At 41.6% G+C, this 24,617-nt stretch overlaps 2 protein-coding genes across 4 annotated transcripts in view; one reads left to right on the top strand and one right to left on the bottom strand.

The window, feature by feature from the left end:
- Nucleotides 1-8,929, bottom strand: part of CDHR3 (cadherin related family member 3) — a 66,957-nt gene extending 58,028 nt beyond the window's left edge. The window contains exons 1-2 of the mRNA XM_064441705.1: nt 8,816-8,929; nt 8,443-8,611 (exon numbers count right to left, since the gene is read on the bottom strand). Coding sequence (XP_064297775.1) covers nt 8,443-8,611; nt 8,816-8,929 — 283 coding nt within the window. The remainder of the gene's footprint in view (nt 1-8,442; nt 8,612-8,815) is intronic.
- ATXN7L1 (ataxin 7 like 1) overlaps nt 8,762-24,617 on the top strand; it is a 118,921-nt gene continuing 103,065 nt past the window's right edge. For all 3 annotated transcript variants that reach the window (XM_064444785.1, XM_064444767.1, XM_064444777.1), the window contains exons 1-2: nt 8,762-9,042; nt 9,585-9,653. In XM_064444785.1, the coding sequence (XP_064300855.1) occupies nt 8,928-9,042; nt 9,585-9,653 (184 nt within the window). In that variant the 5' untranslated portion in view covers nt 8,762-8,927. The remainder of the gene's footprint in view (nt 9,043-9,584; nt 9,654-24,617) is intronic.

Here is a 24,617-nt window from a genome sequence, read left to right as displayed (position 1 = left end):
AACAACCTATTTATATCATTAAGATGAGGATCTAATTAAAAAGCTCATTAGATCTGTGAGACTGTAACTGAGGTCTATCCACATCTGGTCTCTGCAACCATACTGCCTTTGTAAAATGTCTGGTGAAGAGTTTGATGACAGAAGTGTAGAGTGGCCTGTGAGACATTTTGAAGGATCAAAATGTCTGTGAAACAACCTCTCATTGCATGTAAGCCAATGCTCAAAAATGAAACGTATTTTTTACCTCAGTTGCCTTTGGTCGTCAGGCACGTTACTCACTATGCCCAAATTCCTGCTAAGGACTTCGGGATGCATTTGGACTGAGTACAGAATTTGCAGTCCTTATTACAAGATACTCTTTGACTCTCCTAGGTTGGTAGCTTATCAGGACAAAGCTCTTCACAAACCTAGCATGTCGATGTGAGAAGCTGCAAGAGACTTCCCTGTACAATACATGAGACACAACTGACTCCTTGCACTCCACTTCTAGCCTCAGCCAGAAATACAAGACGAACAGGCTTGCTTTCTTCTGTGATTTCAACATGTCTGCTTCCTGTACAGGCTGGAAATAGGACATACCATAACAACTGTCAAAACATTTCAGAACCTCAAGCAAGGTGTGATTGGAGCCAGCTTCTGGAAGCAGCCAAGGGCTTGGGGAGCCGTGCAAGCAGGCTGGGCCCTCTCTACTATCAACCGATTTAGGGCCCAAACGTGACCTCCACCAAAGGCATCACAGTTTGACCCTCACTCAAAACCTCTTGTCTGGACAGTCCCAGACTTTCAGAGCTGGGCTGAAGCAAACTCAAGTGCCTCCCAAACGCCGAGGGACAGCCTGTCCAGGCTGAAATTTTTATTTCGCTGTTTGAGCAACCCTTCGGGTGCCTCCCCTCAGCCCACTCACGCGTACCGCCCAGCCCTGCCAGGGATGAGTCCCCTTTTACAGTGGGGGTCAGCAAGCTGCTGGAATAGGGGAACAGACTGTGTGCCAGCACTTGTGGAAATGGCAGGAAGGGAGGCAGGCCCCTGCCCTGAGGGAAAGGAGCCTCCAGCCCGGGTCAGGGCAAGGCTGGGAAGGATTGCTGGCTGATCAGGCAGAGGCAGAGGAGAGTTGGCCACCGAAAGGAGGGGAGAAGGAAAGGGGGCTTTCCCCAAGCAGGTGAGGAAGTGTTCAGAATGGAGAAGAGGGCAACTCCAAATAGCTTTGTGAGGAGAGAGACAGCTCGCTGGTGGGACGTGGAGAGATGACTCAGGCCTGGGAGAGATGTATGGGAGAGACCTGTCCTCCATTGAGAGAGGCAGGGGAGAGGAGAGGCGCCTAACTACAAAGCAGGGGATAAAAAGCAAGGCAGGGCATATTAAAACACATGGTAGTGTTTGGTGAGGCAGCTGGGCCCAAGTGGGAGGGTGGTGAATGAGAGGCTGGGAGCGAAAAACAGGCCCAAGATGGTGCTTCAGCATAGTGACCTTGTGGGAGATGAAAACCCACCCTGCAGTGTTAGGGTAAAAGTGACAGAAAAGAGGGAACAGAATTCAGAATTCAGAAAATAGAAGAGTTTGGGAGAAAGAGGGATACAAACAGGAAAAATATGGCATCTACATTAAGAAGGAACAGAAGAAAATTTATTACGAGGCAGTAAGGGAGCCGCAGTAAGTTGCTGTTGTGTTGTGTGCTGCCAACACACACAAACATGGCTGGTGAATGGGAAGTTATAACATACATTATTCAGCGGGGCAAACTTAATTTTTAATGAAAGTATATTTCTATGCCTACCTCATGAGAAATGTGTGAAGATCTTTGGGGACCTGTGTTTTGTGATTTTTGTTATTCACATGGGCATTGTAAGAGAGCAAAGCTTAGGACCGTAGCATGCTGTTTGAATGTGGACTTAATACTGAGGCAAGGTAACTTTCTCCATCCCCAAGTGCTTTTATATCTCAAAATCTAAATAATTTTGCCATGTCTTTCAAAAATGAAGGGAACTCCTACAAGTTTCTACTCTTCTGTCCCAACCGGATCATTAAGACCCATCGTCTAGACTCTGGATATGGCCTTCAAAAGTGTTATTGTTGCTGTTATTTACCAAGAAACTGTTTCAAATAAAACAAAATAGATAAATATTTAATACGTAAAATACAAGTGATTTGCTGCATCAGTGCTAGATACACTTAATAATTTTAAGAAGCAGTACGAAACATACACTGGCAGTGTTTTAAAACAATTCCTCTGTGATCTTTCCTGAGTACCTGCCAACACAGGAAAATTGAATTTTAGCCTGTCAAGTACTCTTTGACCTGTCATTCATGTATCCCATCTTCCCAAATAGCCACACTGTTATGACTCTACCTCTCAGTATTCTGCAGTGAATGCACTCCCCGACCTGGTCTAATGCTCTGTTTCTTGACATAAGTCCACGTGATGAAGTGTTAGACCAGGAACCCTGAATAGTGTGTTTTAAGAAGCAAGTTTGAGATCAATGTTTCATAGAGGTTGTACCATAATGCTAAGACTGGATGTTCAGGTGTTTGGTGGAGGCTGGGACATGGGGAATGTTCTCAAGGGAGAGAAAATACTGGAAAGGAAGATGAGTCTGAACTGTACTCTCAGAGACTCGTCGCTGAAACCTGAAACCATTGCAGAAAAAAAATGAAACTGCTTTGTGTCTTACAAGCAATTGGTAAGTTCCCGTGTCGAGTGAGGATGCATGTCTCCACTGTACAAAGCAGTCCTATGATACACTGATAGTTACCATTACTAGCTTCAGTATCAGAAACACTCCAGCTATGGTAATACAGTAGAAAAGATAAATTATTCTCTTTAAAAGCAGGATAAATTAGCTGCAGTACAGTGCTATGTACAACCAATACTTGAGCAAAATTACTTAGAACAAATTTTTAGACACTGGAACCTAAGGACGTGCAATGTATTTTTCACAGTGTTTGCATAACACTCTTGGGTTTGAAATGCGTAGTAACTGTTGATTTCCACCTCTAGTTCATGGCCTGTTTTTTGGTAGCATTTTTCCTTTAAACCTTCTAGAGTTCACTGTAATAAGTTATCTTATTGTGCATTGTCTGTTCATAGATCTGTGCAGCGTACCTCTCTTTAGATTTCTCATTTCATCTGATTAGTGCTGGTGTAGTGTTTCAAGCATTGTTTTGTTTTGGGTGAAGCAATTTGCAACACTTGTTTGAGAAATATGTTTTTGTTGGGATACAAGAGTATCTCGCTTAGAATTTCTTTTTCAGTTCTCCATTTTTCTGACTGTTTCTGTTTCAAGTGCTGGCTTCTTTGGCTAAGATGGAACCAAAAGCTTAATTTAGATTTTTTTCTTGTGTTATTCCAGAGGACATTAAAATAGATTTCTCTGCTATAAGTATCTATTTAATACAGTCTTCTAGCTCAAGCCTTCTATGATGGCACTCACATGGTGTTTGAGACACCTTCTGAAATTATGAAGAGCTCAGAAACAGCACAGGGAATGAACTTTTGGCCAGAGTGGCTCTAGGGAGAGTGGCTCATAGTGACTTTTATATTCTGCTTGCTAAGTGCTGATTTGTTTTAACGCCCATCCTGTATGCATATTTTTGCAGAAACCTAGATATAGGACTTCTTAAGTATCTGTTTTGTTCAATTAATTTAGCAACTCTGATTATCACATAGCAGCCTAGGATGCTACACTGTATTTAAAAAAAAACAAAGAGTTTCAGAATCAGTTTTGCCAAAGAAAGGCAGGACTATCTATCTGGTGGGTTTTGCACCTTCTCTGGTATCTCTTCCCCTCAAGTGCAGCTGTAGTATTAAAAAGAAATTTCCATGTATCCACTGTGGAAAGAGAGACTACAGATAGATAATCTACAGGTTAAAATTAGCAGGAGTGTAAAAATCCACTATAAAAATCATTTGCACGCAAGTCAACATATAAATTAGCTTTACATTTCTCAAAATCCTGGAGGAGGATTGAAGTTTCTGTACTTTTGTGACTGACAGCCAGCTACTTTGCTGGTGCTTTTATTATGCAAACTCCATCACTGACTATCTTTATTAAAGTCTTGTGATTAATTTACTGTTCCATTCCCACCAATGCAGATACCTGGGTTCATAAAACTGTCTGCTATGTAATAATTTCTGCTATATAAGATAAAACCACTATTGTGGTAAATCCATTGCAAAATAGGATCCTGAGAAGTACCTAATGAATCTCTTGCCAAACTCCTTAAATCAGAATGCCTTTGTCACAAGAACATCATATGTTTATAATCTTGTTATGATACTGAAGCCTTATACAGCTGTTTTTTTGTAATACTTTTGTAACCGGTTTAAAGCCATCTGGCTCCCTTATCGCCAGGTATATGTGATTTAAAGCAGAGGGTCACAAATTTTTGTTGCTTTTGCTGTGTCTACACATGCACCTTCAGCAAACTCATGATATTTTTTTCTCAGTGTATGACAGTGGAGTTGAAATGGAATCATGTCATTATTTATTTGCACATGGTGACTACATATGACGTTCCTGATAGCCACATGTGAGAACTGCTGTTTTAGTTTGTTATCTCTTAACATTTAGAACCTGAAAATAAAGTAAATATTGATCTCTACATAAGCCAAAGATTGATACACAGCTTTGGATCTCTTCTAAATGTTGTAATTTTTCCTGTGCTTCTACAAAGCCCAAGTCTTTATAATTCTAGTAGGTAGATATAGGAACATATGATTTTTATTTCCTGGTTACTTAGCGGAAAGCTTGCATTTGGAGATCATCTTATTAAAAGACCAGTGACATATGGATTAAAAAGATTAACGTTTCATCCATATTTTGCTGCTTATTAATTAAAAGCCTTAATTTGCTTATATTTTACTTTTTTAATTCCATGTTATGATTGGATCACTGTAGTATTTAGAAGCTGCAACAAAGATTAAGGCTGCTTTATATTAAATTCTGAAAAACTACATAGTAAAAGGAAGCTCCTACTTGGCAGTTGAAATAAAACAAGATCCACAGGGACTGGGGAGGGAAAGAAGTACCTTTCCTGACTGACTTAATTATTTTTCTATGGTAGAGTGACTCATTCAAGGTCATAGAAGAATGAAATTTTTGTATTGGTGAGCAGGTGGAAAAGAAACAGGATGTTTAATCTGCACTTTCACGTGCTGTTTTTTTACTCATTTCCTATGGAAATAAGTCTTCCGTGATCATGTTTGTGCCTTTCCCTCCCTTTTTTTCCCTCCACTCATAACTTCTGGATCCATTGATTAATACAAACAAATTTGAAAGAGGAGAAAAAGTCTTAAATAGAACTATCTTTCTACAAATTTCGTGAAAGCAGATGCCAGGAAAAGGGAAGAAGAAACCATCCAAATGCACCCGCTACGGTAAAGCTGCAGCCTGAGTTCACATTCATGAGAGAACTACATATATTCCCAGCCATGGGAAAAACTATAATGTCAGATTGGCTCTCTTACTGTTTCACTATAGGGCTCCAGAGCGTAATGCACAGTTGTCCATGCTACATACACTAGTTTGATTAGGCTCCAATCTGGAGCGAAATAGTGTTCTTGGGGAGAAGCCCTGGTGCAGAATGGAGGCTACTTTACTGCAGCTTTGGGACTTGCGCCCTACAAGCCCATGGAGAAAACCAATCTGTAGTTTGCTCTGGGATGGGGTTCACTCCTTGTTGCAGACTGTAGAGGTAGCATAGACTTAATCAGAGCAGAACTTGCACTTTTCACATAAAAGATGCTGACCATTGGAAAGTCAGACATATCTGTCCTGATGATTGTGCAACCATTTGTTTAATGATAATGTTGTCCTTGAATACATATGGCAGGGAGGAGGAAGAAATCCTCTGGGAGGGCTTTGGAAACCTCTCTCTCAAACTGTAAGTTGCTGGATTGTTTCTTTTTAGGAAGGAATTGGTACATCTTGCATCTTTGATTTTATGCTAATTTTCCTTCATATGGTCTGTTTCAGCTACAGCCTAGACTGTAGTTCTGCAGTGTGTCATGGTAAGCAGCATGTAGATTAGTGCCATGTGTTAAAGTTGGAGAGTTTCTTCACTTTTTTTGCTTGGTTTGTGGCAGCTTGTATTAAATAGTTTCCCCCTCCCCCTCCCCTTTTTTCTCAGTTGCATGGTTAGGAATTGCTTTATTGCTTGTTTATCCTGTGGCAGGGTTTAATATGAGTTAGATGTTTGACCATACGTACTTCCCTAAAATCTTACGTCGGTTTTCATTGATGGGGATTTCCTGGGTGCTCACACGTCTTTCTTTTCTATCTTCTCTCCAGATATGTCTTGAGTAATCACAGAAGTGTTATGGTATAAGCTGTGCAGTGTAGCTTCTTTAATTATGAGACTATTTGGCTGCTGTCAAGACTTTTGCTCAACTATCTTGCAGTGAATTTGAGCAAAAGTGCCAAACATGGTTGACTATCAACTTTGTGTCATTTATCATTCCTCCTGAGGAGTTCAATCTTGCCATTCCTGACTAAAGAGTTTTATGTGTGGTGAGCAGGGTTTTCAACCTCAGCATAAGCAGTTTATGTCTACCCTTTTTCTTCCTCATTGATGATTATGTCTCCTTATAATTAAAAACATCAATCACATCCATTCCCAGCTGAATTTTGCTAGACTAAGTCAAGCTCTCCTCATACGATAGACCCTTCATTCCCCTGATCATCTTGATAACCCTTTCCACACTTTTTTGTAGGAAGATTAATTTAAACTGGTGGCTAGGAACTGTACCTAATATTCCAGAATAGGTCTTGCAGGGCTTTGTATTATACAATGATTACACCTCCTGCTTCTGGAAATTCCGTGTGTAATATATCTAAGGTCATACATCTTACGGCTGCTTCACATTGGTTGCTAATAAGCCTGCTGCGATTGACTGGTTCTCTTCTGAGGCGTATTTTGGTGAACTTTCTGCTTCTTTGGTTGTTTCAATTTTGTTCCTGTGGTTTCCTGTAGCTAATGTTACATGACTGGAGGCACTCTGGCCAAGCCACTCAGTATGAAAGCTTTTAGGCTTATGTCTGGGTATTAATGATGGGACTTGCATATTCCAGCTACTTTTTGGAAGAGGTGGACTGTGAATGCTGCTTGTATTTAACACTGCATCTGTTGACACCGTATTTGTCCTTCGCCCCCAGTGTTTATCCATTTCAGCACTGCAAAGAGCCCAGTCTCAATGAAATTGTCTGAAATTTACCTAAATCCATTGTAGACTGTAGTACCATGTACCTTTCCACAGGCAGTAGTACTGAGTTTATCGCTCTCTACAACTACCTGAAAGGAGGTTGTAGTGAGGTGGGTGTTGGTCTCTTCTCCATCACTAGTGATAGGACAAGAAGAAATGGCCTCAAGCTGCATCAGAGATTTAGACTGGATATTAGGAAAATGTCTTTACTGAAAGAGTGGCCGGGCACTGGAACAGGCTGCCCAGAGAGGTGGTGGGGTCACCATCACTGGAGGTGTTCAAAAAATGTGTAGACGCAACACTTCAGGGCATGGTTTAGGAGGCATGGTGGTGCTGGGTTGATGGTTGGACTTGATGATCCTAGAGGTCTTTTCCAACCTTAATGATTCTATGACTGCAGCAACTCCTGTCCTGCCCTTCTGGCGACTGCTCCAGGCCTCGAGCAGGTCCGAAATGCTATTTTTTTTTCTTGAGCCTAGATTAATCTACTGTTGTCCCACAGTGGTTTGAACCAGCAAAAAGTGAATGGTGACAAAGGGTCTTAAACAAGTGGCTGGTAAGAGAGGCAGGACAGGGCGGGGGCCACTTAAAGCCCGCACCACCACTCTGAGAAGTGTCTATTGAACCACAAACTTCAATCTTCAGTACCCCTGCTGGGGCTGTACGGAAGATGCTGCATGTGGAGTCAGTGAGGCTGCTTAAAGGAAACCAAGCCCTTTGCCAGTGGTGTTTATATCTAGCTTAATTGGTGTGAGCTGGAGCATTAGGCTTACACTGTAACTCCTTATGGAAATTAGGTATATGTATGGAGTACAAAAATTCTGATGGTAGTGTTATTTTCTATTCTTACCTCAATGGATAAATAACCCAAAACCGACATAGCCCTAGAATTAAACGAAAGGCATGTACATCTCCCATGTTATGTACAGCGAGATGAAAACCTCGGTATTATTTGAGAGGAGCAGGACCTGTGAGTTCAAAGCTGCTGTACCGCAGCCTGAAACACCAAACCAAGAAAAAACCCATCCACAAACAGACGAAGCCTGTGCTCAGACACGGATTAGGTAGCATTTGGACAACAAAATGGCTGTGGTTGTGGTTATAGGTGATGCACAGGGGCGCAGCTGGAAGGCGGCGGGGGAGGGGGAACCCCGACACCACAATCCGGGACCGTTTAGGGGCCGAGCCGGCCCGGGGCGCGGGGGCCGTGCCGCAATTACCGAAAGCGCGTCCCACGGACTTACTGCGGGGCGCTGCGAGGCGCGGGGCGCGCAAACCCCGGGGCGCGCAACGCCAGCGGCTGCCTTCCCGGCGAGGCTCTTCGGCCGCCGGCCCCGCTCCGCTCCGTGGCGGCGGCGATGGCTCCGCCGGGCAGGGCCGGGCCAAGTCGAGCCTAGGCGAGGCGAGCCGAGCCTAGTCGGGCCAGGCCGCGGAGGGGCAGCGCAGGGGCGCCGCGGGCCCCGCGCCCCCCTCGCGGCGGGCGGCAGGCCCGGCTGCCGGCGGCGTCGCGGGGCGCAGCGCGCAGGCGCGGGGGCCGCGGGCATGCGCGCTGGGCGGCGGGGAGCCCGATCTGATAGGGAGCAGGGGCTGACACTACCCCCGTGTGGGCGGCGGAACGTCCCGAGGATGACGTGCGGCGTTCTCGAATCCCGTGTCTCGCTCGCTCGCTCGCCGCCGCCGCCGAAGGAAACGGGAAAAGCAACAAGGAGGCAGGAGCAGGCGCGGCGCCATGGCGGCCCTGGAGCGGCCCGTGCCCAGTCCCGAGGCGTTCCTGGGCCAGCCCTGGGCCGCCTGGGTGCGGGAGGCCGCCCCCCCGCACGCGCACGGCGCCGCCCCCCCGCACAGTAAGGGCAGGGACCGGCCCGCGGCTCGGCACGCCGCTCCCCTCCCCCGGAGCGCACGCAACGGCGGCGGGGCCGGGGGCCCGGGGCCCGGCCGGGCCGCCCCCACCTCCCTCCCCGCTCCCGGGCCCGCGCGGCGCGGAGGGGCGGGAGGTGCCGCCCCCCCGGGCGCTCAGCTGACGCGCCGAGCCCCCGGTGCCATGTGTGCGGGAGGCGCTGGCGCACGCCGCGCCGTTCCGCTGCCCCGCGGCGCGGAGGGTGCTCTGCCGCTGGGCCGGCGCCGCGGTGGGGGAAGGGGGCGAGGGGGAGGATGCGCGGCGCGGAGGGGCTGGAGGATGCTGCGGGGCGGGGAGAGGGGGGGGCCGGAGGGTGCTGCCGCGGGGGGCCCGGCGGTTCCGCTCACTGGCAGATGCTCCGACCATTGTGCTTTTGCTGTTGCAAATAGAAACACCGCTCACCTCCTCACCTCTCCTCCCCTCCCCGCCAAACAATAAATGCACACCTCTTGGCCCTCGGTGCTTCCTGACTCTGCTTCTCTTCTGCAGGTGTAGATCTAGAAGAGACTGGAAAGGAGGGTGGAAAAAGCAGGGAGGTTATGAGGCTTAATAAAGAAGGTAAGTGGATAGTGCTGGCACACCTCTCTACCTGTTTGTCTCTTGGTGGCTGTGGATGACTGTGGTTTGGCCTTGACAGAGTAGTCTAATAGCATGTGGATCTCTCTGCCGTGAAGAATGTTTCAGGGTTGGATACACACAGATGACTGTCACTGTGTCAACTACTTTGAAGTACGAGTATAACAGGTGTATGCGTGCAATTGACAGACATGGTAGAAGATAAGGCAATTTTAAGTCAAAAGACAACTACACATCAGTGGCCATATTGGATTTTTTTTTGAAGACCCGTTCCTTTCATGGTGCAATGCTTCACCTGCCTCTGTGTGAAGATAAGCATATAAACCCATGCATCAACTTTAAGCATTATATTATCATTGGAGACTGTAGTGAAAAACATTTTCACTCGTGGAGAGAAATGGTCTGTTTTGATCTTTGAGTTCATTCACTTTAGCTCAAGTCGCATTTTATTCTTTCATTCTCACCGCTGAGCATGACCAACATCTAATGCTATCTTACATGAGGCTAAGCCATGCATATTATGCAAAACCAAATGTAATGGGTTTTTTGGGCCATCAGGTTTTCTGGTACGAACAGGCAAATTCTAGGCTAATGGTGTTTGCTAATATGCGGTGCCTGACACAGCTCTGTTAGTTGCAGGAGGAGAAACTTGCGAGAGGTGAGCTGAGTGTAGGCAAATCAAATTGACACATTCTGTTTGTGATGTGCCTCCTTAACATCATGCTGGGGTAACACCTAATGCAGCTAGTGAAATGGTTTGGGACATACTTTCAAGTAGCTTTCTGTTTCCTTCTGTTCTGTTAAGAAGGCGGTATACATATACAACCCCTCTGTCATGAGAAATATTTCTTGTGAAGTCAGTTCATAATGAGCAATCCCATCATAGTGAAACCTTGGTGTGACTTACTGATGCTGAGAGAAATCCCATTATTACTTGTAATGACATAATATATATTCTGAAATTATATTAAGTTTCTTGTTATAACATAGTTGTCATTACACGTGTGTTTAATTTTGAGCCTTTTGGCAGCTTAAAGGAATCTTCTCTTTTCTAAATAAGCTTTTGAAAAAAGAATCAGTAACATAGGTTTGTGTGATAAACTGTAAAATTGCATGGAGTACACGTTAAATAGAATTATTTAAACTACCATAAAACCTCCCTTTTGAAAGACCTTTATAGTGGTGCCACTCTTGATTGCGTTCCTGTCCTGATTCTTACATGCCTGAACCTCTCTATTTTGCCAGCCCCAAAATAAGTTAGAAGCAGAACTGGGATTTTCATGTAGTATGTTCATAGACATACCAACTGTTTGAGCTTTGAACTTTTTACCTATCAGTAAAATTGAGCATATGTTTGATTCAGAAGTAATTGAACAGAAATTTTGCTACTGGAGCTTGGCCTTCATAATGGGCTTAATTTGTTGAGGTAAAATGTTTTGCACCTAGAAGTCCCTGAACACAAATTCTTATTACAAGCTTACTTGAGATATAAAGATCTAAGTGCATCCCTACCCCTTAGTCATTCCTAACATGCAGATTGTTTCCTAGAACAATTCAGTTTAGCTTATCAGCTCTAGTCTCTCATTGCCTGTTTTGGGGCAGTTAGACACTCCATCAAAGGAGCGCTATTCCAACTCACTATCCAGGAAAAACTATTTCCAAACTGTGATTTCATTGCTGATGTCATAATCGCAACAGATGTGAAGCATTTATTAGTTTAAAAAACCAAAACCGACTATTATATTTAGAAAATGAAAAGCTTTAGGAATTTCATTGCTTCCAAGTACTTCCAAAGAACTTTCACAAAGTTTAAATTTAGTACGTGTTGAAATATTTCTACTGTATTCACTTAAGCAGTCTGTTAATACAGGGGTTTTCACCACACCCATCTGTTTGTCTGAACACCCACTGTAAATCTTCCTTGAGCCTCACTGTCCTCATTAGTAAAGGTGGGGAAAAATTTGAAGAGTTAGATTGGTCTGCAGAAAACATTGCTCATGTACTTGCAGAAACACTTGGCACTTTTTCTGATTTGCACGCATCTGTCGTGTGACTTGTTGACTTTTTTTGTTTGCTTTGTTCATGGGCAAGGGTTGTGGTCATGTTAAGTCTTAATACCAAACCCAACTCATTTTCCTTTGCAATCTTATCTGTTTGAGTGGGCCGCCTTCTGGGATTTGTGGTGCCAGGAGATTGTAAGCGGTGTCTTACAGAAATTGGATTTTACGTGTGTAAAAAAGGTAACTGGAGGGTTATGGATGGACAGGGTTTAAGTATCAAAAATTACTGTCCTGTTTGATAAAGACAGTTAAAATCTGATCTCATCGCATTTAGTTCTTGTAGTACTTTTCTGCATTTTGTCAACTTTAGTTTATATGACCGGATTCATGTGGCTGTTCCCTTGTAAGCAGTTAAGCAAGGAGCCTTTTAAGACTAGAGAAATTCTTTGCAGAGAGCATGGAGGGGAGCAGGGGTGGGAAGATGCTGGTCTCCTCCAGACCATGCCAAGGTGGTTCACTTTAGTTTTGTAGAAAAAAAATCATGTCAGGTGTCAACAAATGCTTGTAGCTATAGCTTCGTCCCTGTGTTGCTGCCTCCTTTCTGGTTGTGTACTAGATGTGTTTAGAGCGATGGGCTGCTCTTCCTCCTCCTGTTGACCCAGGCAGGGACCTGGGAGACAGCATTCCCTGGTGATAGTGCAAAGAAACACTGCCAACTCTCTGCCTGCCGAAGTGGTTGATACTCCTTAGCGCATCCCTGGGCAGAGGGGTCACAGTCTGGCTGTGCTGTTCATTTCTGTAATGCAAGAGATGCACTAAGGCCACGTGCCCCCTCTGCCCCATCTTTAGGGCAGAAGCAAAGGCGTAGAAATATTGCTCACTGCTTTCCTTTATCGTGTACATGTAGGCAGCGCAGAGGGAGAGAAATTTCCTGAACATTTATTCAGCTTTGTAGACGGAATTGCTTTTTGTATGCTAATACTTACTTTATGTTTTCCTTTAGCAAATGCAGTATGTCCATGGCTGACTTTTACTGGCATGTGTATTTGGGGAGAGGGGATTACAAAGTTGCAAGTGTTCACAGAAAATGAAAAATTTCATGCCTAAATGTTTGTGCCAGAAGAAAAAAACTTATCTGCTTATCTAATCAGGAAGCAGAAACAGTATTGTGTAACTTATCTGACAAATCACTACCAACCAACCGGCTTAGTTAAAAGACGGGTTGTCAGAATTGGAGTAGCATTTAGAATTTATATTGAATTTCAAAAAGTTGACTGGCATATTTGAAGAATTGAAGATTTTCTTGTACACAGCATGCATAGTAAAAGGAATTTATTTTAGTTGACAATGTGTGTCCTGTAAAAAGTCACAGTAACTGTATGCCTGAGATAGATACAGTGATCTTTTGTTATCAGTCGTAGCCTGTAACTGATTTTAGATTAATTTTAGAGGCATATGTTTTACTTTATACAACATTTAAGGAAATAGAAGAATGTGAATTTTGTTGTCTTATGTACAGAACTCCTGTTAATAATTGGTTTAGAAAATGTGCAAGCATTAAGTGCTGGGAGTATTTCTAGGTAGGCACAGGCTGTAAAGGAGCAAAAGGTATCCTGTGTATGTTCAAGAACTACATCAGGGTTGAATATGACCTGTAGGATTTAGATCTATATCTGGGTACTTGGTGTCATAGTCAACTTCAGTTTCTCAGTTCAGTGAGTTTATATTATTGAGGTTTCAATCTGATGATGTATGTGTTTTGTCTTAGATAATCTTTTCACTAACCATACTGACTCATTATTGTTTAGCATTAAGGATGTTACATAAAAATTCTATTCTGTTTTTCTGATGTTGTGTTAAAATTCAAGTTTATCTATCCTTATTATACAGCCCAAAATTTGACCATTTTACTGGCTGATTACTGGCTGCAAACTGGAGTTTTAAATCTATTGGATAGTTGTTTACAGTATATTTTTCCTATTTTGACTTCCCACAGAAATATCTGATGGAAAGCTTTTTTGGTAAATCCTTTGGCAACACCAGAACAAAATTAAAGGGATACTGGTTAGGGGGTTGGGGTTTTTTTCAGTATTTTTTTTATTCTTCAGAAAAATATCTTTATGATTTTATCATTCTTCATGGACAAATAAGATGTTAAGGACGTTGGGGGATGGTAGGGAACACTTCTGTAGAAAAAAAAAAGCATGTAGCATACAACATTCTACTTTATGAAAAGCAAGAGGAAGAGAACTAAAATTATTTATGAGGAGATTGTGAAAGAAGAGAAGACGACAGAAACAGCTGGTTAATGTAAGCATAGGGATTGGAGTTGATATTTTTTTAATTATTATTTATTTTTTTGTTTACTAGTGGTTTGCCAGTGGTGCTGTTTGTCTCCTTTAAAAACATCAAACAAAAACTTCAGCATATAACATTCTTGGTTTTCCTAGCTGCCTTCATCTTTCACCTTTTTGTGGTGGGAGAGAATGCTGGAAAGGGCTGAGCAGGAAAGAAAATTACAACAAAGTTTTAAACACACACCCCAAAAGAAAGAGGTGAGGTTATTGAATTTAGACCATGTTAGCTGGTAATTTGGGGTTGGTTTTGGTTTTGCAGTGGGCAAAAGAGAGGGGTGAATGTTGTATAATTTTCTTCCTCTTCCCTGTAAGCTAATAAGGTCTTCCAGAGATACTGGTTCTTAAACAGATATAATATTCAGGTGGACCTTGATGAGTGAAAGAACTGGGAATTGGCAGGGTACAAAAGTGTGGCTGTTGTCAAGAGAGACTTTTTCTTACCATTCTTACCTTTATGCTGGAAATAAGAATAGTGAGCAAAGGTCCTCTTGAGGGTTTTCTTTAGGATGGGAAATGACAGTGGGATTGAATTCTAGTGTGCATTCTGGTGTTCAAGTGCCTGATCAGTTTAGTATATGATAGCTGAGTCTGGGCTTTTTTTCCTTTTTCCTATGGACAGCTTCTGCAGGGGAGTGGCGGGGATCCTGGTTGTGGCTGTCACCTCATTTAATGTGTCTCAAGGAATGGTGACAGAGGAAGAATGAAACATTATGTATGATAGTGCCCAGAAACGTAGTCAGAATTGTAGTTTATCCTCATAGTTGTTTTCTGAAGCCTGTCCTTCAGTTCATCAGCCCACACACTGGATAAAGAGTGGAGTAATGGTGATGCTCTCTGATCAGACATTCTGTGTTTTGAATCAGGATTTTTATGTTTCTGAATATGTATCTAAAACTGTTGTTCGATAAATGACTTCTTTAAAAATTCTGGTTTTGTTAGGTGGCACATATCTTGATGATATTCAGGTGACACTTCTCCCAGTATTTATGCAACAATTATTCTTAAGAGGTTAGTTCTCCTGTAGTTTAAGGTATGTCTTTTAGATGCTGGTGGGGAAACCATGCGTGGTTTTCTGTCAACTGACAGCCCTGTCACTAAAGATCTGTCCCTGACATTACTTCCACTTGTAATTTATAGCGGGACTTGAGAGAAAGAGGGAAATGACGTGTTCACTAGAGTGTACCCCAAGCCCAGTTGTCACCACAGAAAGTGAAATGACTTCTTGTATCTAATTTTGACTGAGATATAAAACTGTGTATTTTCTTGTTGATCTGCTTCTGTATGTGGCTAATAGTTGATAGATGAAATATAGGTTTCCATGTATAAAGAAAGGCTACACAAGAGTTGAACTGTTTTCCACTGTGAAATGGAGTAATTTCTTGAAATGGGCCTTTTGTTCATATTTAATTAAAAATTAGGGTATAATCAGTTTCTGCTTTACCTTTGGGACAAATGTTAGCCATTTAACCAAGGCTGAGGTGTGCGAGATGGAAGCAGTGGAAAATCCTATAGAAAATGTGTTTCAAGTCACGTTTTGTTTAAGTTGTGGATCACAGGAGTCATGTATGCAGAAAGTGTAAGTTTCTGATAGTTGTAGTCAAAGTTTAGTTTTGTAACACTGTATGCGTTATTAAGAAAGATCACCTGCAGTAAAAATAGTATATAGATATGAGTATTTCATTGAGTTGACTCCACCATAAGGTTATATGAGTGCCGTGACAGCTTGTTATTGAGAGTAATTTTGGAATAACTAGGAAGAAAGATTTTCAGTTTATATGGGCGTGGATTAAGTTACCAGATCTATCTGTCTTCCAAGTTCAACTTGGTGCAGAAGTTCTTTGGCTTGTCCTTGAAAAAGCTGATTCAGGAGTTAATGATGCAAGATACCAGGTAAAGCTGGTGTCTTTAGGTAATTTAAATGCCAAAAAACCTGTGGCGAATGCTGTTGTGATGCAGTAAGGGAGTTTGACAGAGGTGTCTCAGAAAGTCTATAGCAAGAAGTCTCTGAGGGCTCTTTTGCTGGATAAGAAAGATAGACGCTATGTGGGTAAAATGATCCAATTTTTTATTGTGGTGCTGTGCAGCTGTCTAAGCTGAATCAGGTTGGAGGTGGAATCCAGCACAGTTACTTAAGACCCATGTGGGGCAGAGGAAAACCAGCTACTGCATGCAGCGTTTATCTCTTTTTCTTCGTTGTGTCCCTTTCTACATCTGAACGTTGATGATTTGAGGGAGTGGTTTTGTCATAACTGGTTGCATGGCTTATTAAAAATTATGCCTGAAAGCCACTGATGTTGCTGGAGAAGGGGGCTTTCGCATTGCTCTTGGTCTTGCATTCAATAGAAATAGAGATGTCATCTTTACTTCCAAAATATTGTGTTTATTATTAAGCAATTTCCTTTCATAGTTTACTAAATTATGTTAATAATACAGCCCTTAAGCCCAACACATCTTCCTATTTATCTGTATTCTTGACAGCAATTAGAATTTAGAATTACTTGGTCTTGCTGCTTTTTGGTTTCTGTGTGTATGTATTTATAAAATATGTGGTGTTTGGCAAAAAAGTGGAGTTCTCCCAGACTGGAAAGAGCATCAGCCAGAAGTAGCAAAGAACTTGAAGGCGAAAGGTCTAGGTTCTGCACAGCCGCTGGTACCAATATATGCCTGGTGCAGTTTCAGTTAATCCCCAGGCCCCTCCTGAATCATCTGTAAAACGGAAACAGTTGTATTGTGACAGAGCTGCACACAGTACACAAGGGGTTTAGGCTTGCTTCCCTTTCCGTTCCCTTGGAGCAGGTGTTCAGCAGAAGAGACAGAAGGCTGACTGATGAAGTAACATCAAGACGTAAGAATGACTGGCAAAGGGCAAGAGTTCATGGGTTTTGATTCTGTGTGGTGATCTTCACTATGCTCTTTTCTTTGTTTTTGTTTATATTTTTTCTCTAATATACAGTGTTTGATGTTTTCTGCCCCGTTATTCTTTCTCTTCCTTTTCCTGCTAGAGGTAGGGGGTGGGCAGAGACTGGGAATTTGAAGCTCTATTTTAATTGAACACTGCTAACATCATATAAGTAATAGTTGTTGATAGGTTTGCTTTATCAGAAGTGTCTTCTCTACCAAGACAAAACGGATGGACCTCTCCAGTGGCAGAATAGGGTGACTTCAGCTTGTTGTTGTTCTGAGCTAAAATGGTCAGAATGGAAAGAGAGATCTACAGAAGTGTAAATCATGTATGTTAGTCTTTAAACCTCTGCTAGGTATTGTGATTGTCCAGATTAGATAGATTATCAAGTGGTAGTTAGCATGTCCGGTTATTCTTTAAGTTGCTCTTGGTTGTGTCTCATTGAGACAGGATGCTACTGATGATTTAAACTGGAAAGTTTGTTGGACCCACGCCACCACAACAACCATTGACAGAGCCAAAACCTTGTTGTTTGTGGCAGATAATGGAGACAGTCAGAGGACAATCATCTGGATGAATATAAGTAATTAATCTGTTACTGCCATGAATGGGGAGACAGTATTATTATTTGCATGATCTTAATGCATAGCAGCCCCATCAGAGAATAAACACTACTGTGAAGGGTACCGACACAGAGAGGAAGGGTGTGTGCATGTGTATATTGTGAAATTTTTGTGCCTCAGAGAACTAATTTTTTAATATATGACAAAGCAGGAGTTTTAATATTGACAAACAAAAGCACGTAGTTGCTCAATATGGTAAGTGGTAGGCTTTAGCCTAAGCTAAAGTAGCTTTCTTAGAACTGTGGCAAGGAGAGCTTTAAGGTGATGTTCGGAGTGTGGTGAAGTAGTTTTACAAGAGCTTGGAAGGTATCCTTACTCAAGTGTGGAAGTTGTCATGAGTGAAAATACAGACAGGTTGTTAAAAGCTTAGTAAATGAATAATGACATCATGAGCCAACTAGAAATATGAGTTAATGGCGTGACAGTAAGTAGGGTGTGGGCAGCAGAGTGTAGGTAAGGCAGAGGAGCCTGGAAAGCAATGATGAGTCGTTCCAGTGTTGAAAGCTGGAATGGAGGGTTGTGCATAGAAGGATGCAGAGGCAATAATGGTGTGACAATATAGAAGAAATAACTTTTGTAACAGTGTGAACAAGCAGGATAATGTTTGTCAAGGTGAAAAAGAGGAAGGTTTTGGTAACTAATGTGAGATGAAGGCCGGGACGGACAAACCTTTAACTCTGAAGATGTTTAGAGATGACTTTGTCCTACCAGTGCAAGAAGGGAAGAATCATTTAGATATAGACATAGCCTGAATAAATGGAGCAAGAGGAAAGTCATTGTCAAAGATGACTTAGTATTTAATATCTGAATGATAGGCAAGATGATAATGATGCCCACAGTAGTCAAGAAAGGAGGTGGAGAAAAGAGGGTGGGAGAGGTGAGGTTGAAGTTCTGTTCTAGCTCGATTGAGCTGAAGCTGAGAATTACTCGGTGTCAAGAGGTGTCAGAAAGACAGGCTGGGATTTTTTGTTTAGACATAAATCTGCTCTATTTGAGACCTGCCTCCTTAGGAGCTGAGTTTGTGGATGAAATTCCGAGACATAGGGGAAAGGACAAAAGATATAGCTCAATGGAGCCTTACCAGAAGGAGGAATAAGGAACCTTCCAGTGACCCGTGGAGGGGTTGGTACGGGGATGAAGGGAAGCAGGAGAGGGTGGAGTCATGGAAGTCAGAAAAGGAGAATGAATTCTTCAAAAGGAGAAATGCATTTCATTTTTGTGAAGAACGCACAAAGGTTATGGGTGATGGAATTTATTAACTTATTTGGACGTTGCCAAAATAAAAGGTTTTTGGACACTTTAGTGAAAATTATTTCAGTGGAGTGCAAGGGACAGCTGAAGGGAGTTCAGGCTGAAGTTACAGACAAATTAGAAATGGAATTTGTTATCAAACAGTTCATAATGACCTTAGAGGTGAAAAAAGAATGGGAGGTGTAGTTAGAGAAGCAAGGGGTCAGAGGTAGGGTTCCAAACATAGGTACAACTGGCTGTCCTGCTCTTCTGTCAGAGCAAGAGGAAGAAGAAGGTGTGAGGTATGGGGCAATGTGAGTGAGGCAGGTGGAAAGAGAGGGACAGATGTTTTGCATATATTGTAATAGGAAGAAATGAGAGCTGTAAGGAAGAGAAAGGGAGTGGGAATGGAGAATGTGAAATGATTATTATGTTTTCTGGCTCTCTCTTGGAATAAATATTTGCATTCTATTGTGGAGAAAGAAATGGATACAAGAGAAAAGGTTTGAGGAGTGAGTCAAAAGTAGGAGGAAAAAAGGCTGAAATTGCAGGTGTGGGTTCAGCTCAACTGGAAGAATGGCACAGCTTACTAAGCAGCAGGAGTGAGAGAGAGAAAATGTGCAATAACCTTATTTCCAGACTGGTTTCCTTTTCCACTGCAAATTCTAGGACAGGCAAGAATAAAGTGAAGAGAATGGGTATCTAAGAGGAGCATGGTTTCAGGATTGGTGGAGTTTGACCTAGTCGGGGGAAGGAGAAGCAAAAACCGTCAAGGGTGGAAAGAAAAAGGGCAAAAAATATTGTCATTGTGCAAGAGGACAGAGTACTGAGTATCAGAAATAATGAGATGGGAATAATGAGAGTAAATTGATGCCGTTCAGTGTATGCCAGGTCAGCCTTTGGGTCAGATTCTCAGAAGTAAGATTCTTTTGGAGATGACTGGAGAGAAGACTGCTAGCAGTTTGCATTCTCTGACAACCCCATGCTTGAATCCATAATGAGCCTTTGAGAAAGTTGAAAGCCTTTAAGAGGAGCAGCATTTTGGAGAAATCGAGAGAATATTGCCATTTCTCCAAGGAGAGAGAAGCTTGTGTAGACCATGGCTGTGGCAGCAGAATGCTGCTATGTTTTGCTGACTGGCATATCTTATATTGCATGATGGATATGAAAGTAGTTAGCTTGTTGGTTTCTAGCTCAGTAGTTCTGTTCTTTGCAGTGCATCATAAGTAGATAACACATCTATTTGATCCGTCACATACTGATACTGACTTCTGCTTCTTTCTTCCAGAGCCAAGACAAGGCCATAGGATTACATTATCATGGACTGGGCCCTGGCTAATGTCATACTGTGCCGGGTGTATCATCAGAGCTTGGGCGTGGTGCTGTAGTAAACGTCATTTTATGGCTTTTGCTTGTCTTCCAGGACAAAGCAAGGTGGTTGTTGTCTATGTGCTACATGCAGGCATGCTTTATGATACAGCACTTTTTTTTTTTTCCTGAGAAAGTAGGTCTTAATGATTTTTGAGGTGTTACATGGAATGGTAGTCATTCATGATGCAGGCTCCTCAGTGTTTAAGAAGTTAGCTCAGGTTTTTGCGTCTCTTTAGTAGATCTAAACATCTGTGTGAGGAAAGAGACAGGAAGAAGAGAATGGTGTGGGAAAGAGTTGTTGGCTCATGCATGGAGGGTTGAGCTGATTCTTTGACTTGAAATGTTTTACCCACTACCCTGCCTGCCTTTCTCAAGCAACTTTCTGCTTGTCCCTGTATGTTATTAATGTTCAGTCATCCCAACAGCTTATACACATTGTCTTGTGGAGTTACTGAGAGAAAAAAAGAAAAGAAGAAAAGTCTTCAGATTTTCTCTTCAGGGTCTTTCAGGGTTGGGGTTTTTTTGTGCTCTGTCATAAAGTTTTGTGGTTCTAATCTATATTCATGCTTTTGTTTTATTTTTTGGCTTTTTAGAAGACTTGGAGAACCTTGGTCAAATATACTAAGAAACTGAATGCATGGCAATGAAAAAATATAAGGAGAAATGGGAGGAAAAATGTTTAAATTCCTGAAATTACTGTGAGGTGTGTGTGTAGTGCTTTTCATAGAGTCTTTGTGCGTTCTGTGCTTGGTGTAAGTTTTCTTCATCTTCTCTCATAACTCGCAGCACACTGGATGTGAATGTTACCAAGCCCTGTAGGTATTTAGATTCTGAAAGGGGTAATGCAGCTTTACATATTTTTGGGTTCCTTGTTCATCAGAAAAAGATATTCTCACCTGCATCTCTGAAGGAGGCAATGCTACAAGTTTTATTTTGTGGCATTTATTATTGTTTCCAGCTTTTCAAGATACCTGTCACTATTCTGACTGTTTTCCAGGCTTTTTGGCAAATCAAAGCTATTGTAAACTTTTATCGCTTTCCTAGAAGGTAAGAGTTTATCGTGAATGTGAATGTTTTGTGGGTTGTTTTTTAATTCCTTGTTATTAAGTATACATTTGGAAAAGTTTTGGAGAGGTGTGTAACATGTTTGAATGATGTAACATATAAAAGTGGTAGCTTTAAAAAAAACAGTAAGATATGGTCTATATTTCAGAGAGCTTACAAAGCACTTCAGACAAAGCCATAAGCAGTGTGTGTTGTGAAGACAAAAATTGGTCTCTGAATGTTGAAAAATTTTATGCAGGCAGCTATTTTAAGGAGGAATTTGAAGGAGGTAGAGAATAATTAGTTGATGTGGAGGAAGGAGGCATCAAAGCTGATAGTATAGTGCACAAGAAGGTAGCATACAGAACGGATTTCTAGTGAGAGGAGTTTATTTGTCATGTTACTATTGTCTTACTGTTTTGGAGCTGGAAAGTGAAACTAATATTAATTGCCAAACAGCAAAAATAACATAAAAATTGAAAGATAAATCTTAATCTTCCTTAACTCTGTTCCATAAACATGCCCACTATTCTCCAAATACTTAAACATTCCCTTTTTTTATTAGGCTTCAACTTCATCTGTTCTCTTGAATGGTGCCCTAGTTTTGATACTAGGCAAAAAGTAAAGAGAAACGAATACATTGTGTATGCAACATTTGTCATTCTTTTGTACTCCTCCTCCTTCTTCTTCTGTATTTTTGTGCCCATTTGTTTATATATTACAGGATTGGAGGATAAATGACATGCAAAATTCTAAGCAGTTTTGACTCTTATGGACTTTCACCCTTAGCGTGAGTCTGTTGTGTACAGATTCCTCTGAAGTTTGAATTTATTTCAGGAGAACCCCTTGAACGTGGACTTTTCATGGCAGATTTCTGACATACTGTGTGCAAGCAGAGAGTACTACAAAAACAACACACAGAACAAGTGCTTTTAAAAGCTTGTTCATTTTAATGCTATGTGGTTGTGAGAGAGACTTTCCCTGTGTTCAAAATCATGTTTTAAAGCTGCTTTGAGTAATAATCAGGACAGTGTGTATATATCCAGAGGAAAAATATGGAATGTGATTCATGCCTACAGCCCACCTATCAGTGTGAGGAGAGGCAGAGGGAATGAATGAATGGGAAGAAATCATGAGAACAAACAAGCTGACTACTGGTAATGTTTATAGATCACCTTCATCAGAAAAAGGCCAAAAGTGTTCAACCAGTTATGTGCAGAAATTAATCCATTTGTCACTGAAAGGGGGCAGGGGCATATCTGAACTCAAATACGGCTGTTGCTGAACACCTAATCCTACCTGCATTGGAATTAAACGAAAGAACCCTGGAAGCCTACTGTGTAGTGGTAGGGTGTAATCCAGTCCTCAGTGAAATATGTTACTGCATAATGATTTGGAATGGAAAGGAAGGGAACAATACCTTATTTCTAGGTTACAAAGAGAATACAGGTGCATAGAATGTATTTATTTACGCACACACACAAAAAAGGCAAAATGACCAAACCACGTTACCTTTCCTTGTGAGAGGTCATGGCAGACTTTACTGACAAGTGCTCTGTTTACTGGTTTCCAAAAGGTAACGCTCCCATGGGCATGTAATTTTTCTCATTAAAATTAAGTAGTGATCAGAGACTGCCGTCTCTGTTGGGGTTAATCTTTCTACCAAAGAAGAGTTCCCTAAACCAAGTTTGTGAGAATAGGCTGGTTCTTACTGTAGCAAAAAAACCCACAATACTTCACTATATCTTAGCAAGTCACCGCAAATACTAGTATGGTGCTTTTCTATAATTTTAAAATTACTTAAAAGTAGAATTTTATGTTACTGCTCAAAAAGCTAGTTTGCTTGCTCCTTTCCATCACTAGCATCATCTTTTCTGCACCTGCTCTGCTGGTAAAGACCATTTATACTTTGCCAGATATGATGCAATCTTATAATGTTGTTGTGATTTTTTTTTTTTTTGGCACTTTGCTTTTTTGTTTCTGTTTGTGGAAATGGTCAGCCTAGACATTTCGTGATTTTACTTGGGTTCTTTTTTCATCCAAGATAGGAAGGGAAACTAGCTGGCGATACAGTAATAATTGAAGATTAAAACTGGCAATTAATTTTCCCTACATGGGTAGATTTATAACATTAGCAAATCCGCTATGACTAGCCTGCAGCTCTGCCTTTTGTCTGGTAGAACACTGCCTCTAGCCTGAAGCAATCTTTCTCTGTGCCCACTAGATTTTGCTGAAAATAAAATCTGCTGTGGCAACTCAGCACCTCCAGAGGTGAATATACAAGCAAGCATCAGAAGGCCGTAGTGCAAAATAGACTGGGAGTGGCGAGTTTATGGAATGAAATAGTAGTTTAAAGAGGTGGCTTTAAATTGGGTAACTATTACACAATTGCAACGTAATCTTTTTCTCTGCAGTTTTTCACTTGTAAAACACAGGCACTGAATTCATACATTCCATCATACATAGAGCTTATGCAATTGGGGTTTAAAAAATACATACATTTTTCTTTATAACAAACAGAAATAAATTTAGTCATGGTCCATTCTGAATTTGTTGTGTAAGGAAGAACTTCTATCTAGAATATAAGTAGGGAAGGAAGAATTACCTTAGACAGTTGATTAATTTAAGTATTACTCCCTGTGCAAAGCAGTCTTGAAGAAGGCTGAAAGTGCATGACTGGGAGAGTAGGAGGGAGGTGAATACTACTGCTTTTTATACAGCTTTACCTCAGTATCCCAGTTCTGATGTGCACATCAGGTGTTGGAAGGAGTTCAGAAAAACCTACATTAATTTGAGGTCTGGATAATCAGCTTTAGAATGGAAGATTTAAGAAGCTCAATCTATTTAGTTTATCAACAGGCGGTAGAGGCTACCTGATAAATCTATAAGTACTTAGGCAGGGCAAAGGTATCTGACAGTTAGATGGTTCTTTGTCAGCTAGATTAAGGGGATTCTCATGGCTGAAAGCTGAAGCTAGATCTGTTCAGACTAGAAATAAGGTGTGCTTTTCTAATGATACAATTAAATAGGAACAGCTTATCAAGGGATGTAGTAGACCCTCTGTTGCACAAAATCCTTGCATAAGGCCCTCATGCTTTCCCAGGAAGGATGCTTTAGCCAGCCAGAAAGCTTGGGTTTGAGTTAGAATAATGTGCTGATATTCCGTGGCCTGTTTACCATAGAAATTCAGTACAGATCGTAAGATTTTTGTTCTTAATTCCTCTCCTCCCTAAGATTTCATACATGTTAAATGCTTCTTTTGTTAAAAGAGAAGCTCATGTGAAAGATGAGGTGACCAAAGAAAAAAAGCAGCCTTCCAGCAGGATGGGTGAGAAGGGACTGTCCTTTAATAGCAGGTAAAAGAGGAAGCAACACTTTCCATTCTTCCTTTATATTTTTCTGGTAATCAAAACCACAAA

This window comes from Phalacrocorax carbo, chromosome 1 (assembly GCF_963921805.1).
Source record: "Phalacrocorax carbo chromosome 1, bPhaCar2.1, whole genome shotgun sequence".
NCBI classification, from domain to species: domain Eukaryota; kingdom Metazoa; phylum Chordata; class Aves; order Suliformes; family Phalacrocoracidae; genus Phalacrocorax; species Phalacrocorax carbo.
The sequence above is the reverse complement of the archived record's forward strand: the minus strand, read 5'-3'. Positions and strand labels throughout refer to the sequence as shown.